At 42.5% G+C, this 5,716-nt stretch overlaps 1 protein-coding gene across 1 annotated transcript; it reads left to right on the forward strand.

Annotated features, from left to right (window-relative positions):
* Positions 1-280: 280 nt before the first annotated feature.
* LOC140162048 (uncharacterized) lies at positions 281-5,341 on the forward strand. Its single transcript, XM_072185339.1, has one exon. It carries the CDS (start codon positions 281-283, stop codon positions 5,339-5,341), a length of 5,061 nt encoding a protein of 1,686 aa, XP_072041440.1.
* The last annotated feature ends 375 nt before the right edge of the window (positions 5,342-5,716 follow it).

The following is a 5,716-nucleotide window of genomic DNA, read 5'->3' on the forward strand; positions in this document are numbered from 1 at the left end:
CAATTGCCTCATTATAAGCGCATGTTAGCCTAATCTGTTTGCTTTTATGTGTTTTCATTGGCAGAGGTTATCAGCAGCGTTAAGACCGCGTATGAAAATTATTCTTTTGGGATATATGAGGGCGGCTAGCGTATTCAAGTTCAATTAAATCGTAGGAGTTCTCTCGTGACAATATAGTATGTGTTTATTTAGTGTTCATGCTTATTATATTGATGTTATGATTGTATTATGATATTGTTGTAGTGTAAGTCACAGGCCTAATTTTAGATAGGCCTTATTCATGGCCAAGTGCATGACAGTAGAAATGGAAATCGAGAAGCTTGTAGAATTGGGAAAAGAATTGGGTTTTGAAGGCGCTGAGTTAAGAGAATGGGTCAAAAGTGAAAGGCTTAATTTAAAGGAGCAGCATGATCGGGAGCGACAAGTTAGAGCTGAAGAGCGCGCTTTTGAAAACCAGCAGCAAGAGCTACTTTTAGTGCAGCAAAAGCAGCGCATGGAACAAGAGCAGCAGCGTATAGATCATGACCAACAAAGGGCAGATATTGAGCGTCAACGCGAACGAGAAACAGCAGATATTGAGCGTCAACGCGAACGAGAAACAGCAGAAATTGAGCGTCAACGCAAAGAGCAGGAAGCTTCAATTGAAGAAAAGCGCATGCAGTTTGAATTACAATGTAAAAAGGAGGAAACGGAGACGATGGGAGATGTTGACGAAAAGGCTGTGCAACGCGAAGAACGCAGAGTTACTATGGAAATTCATTTGGAAAATACCAAACTCAAGCGTTTAGAATTGCAAACGGCTAATCCTAATGGTGCGCAAAGTAAAGGTAGCGGCAAATTTGGAAATTATAAAGCGCCAAAATTGCAAAAGTTTGATGAGGCTAAAGACAACATGGACGCGTTTATAGTAAGGTTTGAAAGGCATGCAACTTCACAAGGTTGGAACCCACAAGTTTGGGCCCTTAATTTAGGGACTTTGTTAACAGGCAAAGGTCTTGAGGCGTACTATAATCTAAATGCGGAGGAGGTTAATGACTACAAGTCACTGAAAAAGACATTGTTGAAACGTTATGACCTCACAGAGGAAGGCTTTCGTAATAAGTTCAAGGACTCAAAGCCTGAACCCAGTGAGACTGCCACTCAATATATCACTAGAGTATCAAAGTACTTACAAAGGTGGTTTGATCTTTCCGAGATTGAACAGACACTTGAAGGCCTAATTTATTTATTAGTGCAGGACCAATTTGTTCATAGCTGCCCTAAGGAGTTAGGCCTATATGTCAATGAGCATGATCCAAAGAGTAGTAAGGAGTTGGCTAAAATTGCCGATAGGTATATTGAAGCACACCATGGTTGGTGGGCCTTTCCCAAGAAGAATCTGGACAACAGGAATAGGCCTAAGTACAATACGCAGCATGGAAACCAAGGTAATAGGCCTACTCAGCATCAAGCACAACGGACGAATACAAGGTACCAAGGTCAAGGTAATCGTAATTTCAGTAATAGGCCTACATCGAGTCAATCATTTAGGTCTAGTATAACTTGTTACGTATGTGGTAAGCAAGGACATCGTGCACGCGACTGTACCAGTAAGAGTACTTTAGCAGCATTAGTCGACAATGCTAGCATAGCTAATGCAACTCAACCGAATTTTGGAAATAGACCTGTAACTACAGATATGCCCCGCAGTTTAAGTAGTCAGGATGGAGAGAGAGTCAACTATAATAGCCAGTGCGGTGCAGTGACCTTCGGCAACCAAAGCAATTTAGGCCTAAATTTCAACTCTCAGAGTAGGCATACTAGTATGTCTAATGCTATGACCAGTGGTCATATTGGAGATCAAAATATTGACTCTCATGTGCTGGGTTATATAGCAACAGAGGATGACCCTCATATAGTTTGTGCATGTCAAAAAGGTTATCTAACTCTGGACTGTGGACATCATCTAAAATTGATGACAGCAGCTTGTCAGCAAAGCAAAAGCCGTAAAAGATACTTGCGTATGGGAATGATCGACAATCATCGCGTACTATCTATGCGTGACAGTGGATGTGATGGTGTTGTCGTAAAAGCAGGGTATTTAAAACCAGAACAGTACACCGGAAGACACAGGGTTTGTATCCTCATCGATAAAACCGTTCGGGTGTATCCCATCGCAGAGGTACACATTGATACCCCATTCTTCGTTGGCAAAGTATTTGCGTCAGTTATGAAGGACCCAATCCGCGATCTCGTTGTAGGAAATATTCCTGGCGTTAAAGATCCAAAGGAAATCCAGTGTCAACCAGATGCGCGAGAGAAAGCTGAGATTGAGCGTGAACTGAACATCAATCCCTTTCTTACACCAAACCAGGTTACTACTAAGGACATACAGTCAACTGAAGTTACCACTAAAGCTGCAGTAGAAACGAGAGCGCAACTAAGAGCCAATGCGAAGCCCTTCAAACCGCTTATCGTAACTTTACCAGATGACAAAGTAGTCACACCAGAGATTTTGCGACAGAAGCAACAAAATGACCCTACACTTCGTCGAATTAGAGAACGGATGGAGTCTGGTGAACAAAGTCAAGGACGAGGAGGAAGTATACAAAGACTAGTCAAAGAAGACGGCATTATCTACCGTGAATTTGAAGCACCTAACGTGGAGTTCGGAGACAAGTTCAAACAAGTTTTAGTGCCAAAGGACTACAGAATTCAAGTCATGAAATTAGCACACGAGTCAATACTTGGTGGACATCAAGGAGTAAAGAAAACATGCGACAAGATCCTAACCAATTTTTACTGGCCAGGTCTAGGCGCAGATGTACACCGTTACTGTCAATCATGTGACATATGCCAAAGGACTATATCAAAAGGAAGAACCACCAAAGTTCCATTGGGAGAGACGCCTCTTATTGAAGCTCCCTTTGAAAGGATAGCCGTGGATCTTGTAGGTCCGATAAAGCCAGTCACTGACAGGGGACACAGATACATCATAGTGTTAGTGGATTACGCTACACGTTATCCGGAAGCGACACCGCTGAAGTCGATTGACACGGAAACAGTAGCAGAAGCATTGCTTACTATATACAGTCGTCTCGGCATACCCAAAGAAGTCTTAACTGACTTGGGCACTCAATTTGTGTCAAATTTGATGAAGGAAGTGAATCGACTACTATCCATTCGTAACCTCACAACAACTCCGTACCATGCCATGGCCAATGGACTTGTGGAAAGATACAACGGTACACTTAAACAGATGCTGAAGAGAATGTGTCAGGAACGCCCAAAAGATTGGGATCGTTACATAGCACCGTTGCTGTTCGCATATCGCGAAACACCACAAGAGAGTACCGGGTTTTCACCGTTCGAACTTCTATATGGGCGAACCGTTCGAGGACCCATGACTATACTGAAGGAATTGTGGACAGGACAAGGTCAAGAGCCAGAAACGAAGACAACATACCAATACATATTGGATCTTCAACAGAGACTTGAAGGAACATGCCAAGTAGCAAGAGAGGAGTTGAAAAGAGCAAAGATGAAACAGAGAATACAGTACAACAAGAAAGCGAGACACAGAAGTTTTGAGGTCGGGGATGAAGTACTTTTATTAATACCTACCGACAACAACAAGATATTGATGCAGTGGAAGGGACCATTCAAGGTGAAAGAGAAGTTAAACTCTATGAATTATCGGGTGGACTTCGGCCATCGCACTCAGACATTCCATGCAAACATGCTGAAGAAATACCACCGTAGAGAAGACACGGCAGCTTTACGCACACAAGACACCACATTCCAACTTTCAGCTTTGTGCATTCAAGAGTCAAGATTCGAACTCGCAGCAGCTGCAGTCATTGAAGATGACGAAGATAGTTCCGATCAAGATCAACCATACTTCGGCATTGAAGATATGCATATCCCATCAATGAAAGCAAAGGAAAGTGTGAAAGATGTGCACATCAACCCAAGCTTAGATGAATTTCAGAAAACGCAGGTGAAACGCATTTTGGGTAATTTCAAGGACACTTTGACAGATGTACCAGGCAGAACAAACTTGGGGAAACACACCATAGTCGTCACTGATGAAACTCCAATTAGAAGGCGTCCATACCCGATACCACATGCCCTTCGTGAAGAAGTTCAACGTGATATCGAGAGCATGCTGGAAATGGGAGTGATTTCCAAAAGCAACAGTCCGTATGCATTTCCCTTAGTGGCCATACGCAAAGGAGATGGCACACTTAGAAGTTGTGTGGACATGAGATTGCTGAATCAAGTAACCGTTTTCGATGCAGAACCGGTTCCGGATCAGGAGGAGATATTCTCCAAGTTATCGGAAGATCAGTATTTCACCAAAATCGATTTGTGCAAAGGGTATTGGCAAATACCCATGGATGAAGCGTCAAAGAAATACACTACGTTCATAACTCACAATGGATTGTACACTTTCAATTCAATGCCTTTCGGGTTAGTAAACGCTGGCGCGACATTCTCGAGGGTGATGAGAACCTTACTGAGCGGACTGAAGAAGGTCGATAATTACATCGATGACATCCTCATACATACAGTCACATGGGAAGAGCATCTCGAAAGGCTGACTCAGGTTTTCAAGAGATTGAAACAGGCGAACTTGACAGCAAAGCCATCCAAATGTTTCGTCGCTTGTCGAGAAGTAGAATTCCTTGGACACGTTGTAGGAGGTGGAAAAGTTCGACCGAAACCAGACAAGATTGAAGCAATAAACCAAGCAAAGCAGCCGGAGACGAAGACCCAACTTCGATCATTTCTAGGACTAGCTGGTTATTACCGGAAATTCATCCCGGATTTTGCAGCAATCGCTTGCCCGCTTACCGACGGAACAAAGAAAGGAAAACCGAACAAAATAGAGTGGGGAGATAGCCAGGCAAGAGCATTTCAGACTTTGAAGACCAAGCTCACAAGATCACCTATCTTACAGCTACCGGACCTAAAGAAAGAGTTCGTCATTCGAACAGATGCATCCGACAATGGAATCGGAGCAGTCCTGATGCAAGAGTGCATGGGAATTCTATTTCCGGTCTACTATATCAGTAAGAAATTAAAGAAGTGTGAGCGCGCCTACTCTACTATGGAGAAAGAGTGCCTAGCAATAGTATGGGCCGTGCAAAAGCTCAGTACATATTTGTATGGTAAGGAATTCACCGTACAAACTGATCATCAGCCATTATCATGCATCAAACGGTCTAAGATAGCAAATGGCAGAATCATGCGCTGGGCTCTGACTCTACAGCCATATCGGTACCGTGTGGAAGTTATCAAGGGAAGTCAGAACATAGGTGCTGATTACATGAGTAGAGCAATACCGATAGCAGGATAAAATAAGAAGGTGAGTGACCGTGCATTTCAGCTTCTTACTAAAAGCTCATTAATAGGCTGTAGTGAAAATACTTAAGATGGTCAAATGTTTGACCTCAAGTTCGCCTATTATTGACGTGTAGCCTTAAAATGTATGTGGAAATAATATGTATATATTGTAGGCCTAAACTGAAAAGGCCTAGATGAAAATGTGTAGAATTTAAGATATTGTAGATTAAGTTGCATCAAGTACTTATTAACATATGTATTAAGTGCTTGTTAGTAAATGTATTGCATACATTTCCTTCGAAAGGAGGAGTGAATTGTCACGTCAGAACTCGCATTTTTTTAAAATATTATTTCTGTAAATGTCCAGCGCCGTCTGATTCACTTGATC

The sequence above is a fragment of the Amphiura filiformis genome, chromosome 10, assembly GCF_039555335.1.
Source record: "Amphiura filiformis chromosome 10, Afil_fr2py, whole genome shotgun sequence".
Taxonomy (NCBI): Eukaryota; Metazoa; Echinodermata; class Ophiuroidea; order Amphilepidida; family Amphiuridae; genus Amphiura; species Amphiura filiformis.

Coding starts and splice junctions, on each gene's coding strand:
- LOC140162048 (XM_072185339.1), top strand. CDS start 281: ATGGCCAAGTGCATGACAGTAGAAATGGAAATCGAGAAGCTTGTAGAA.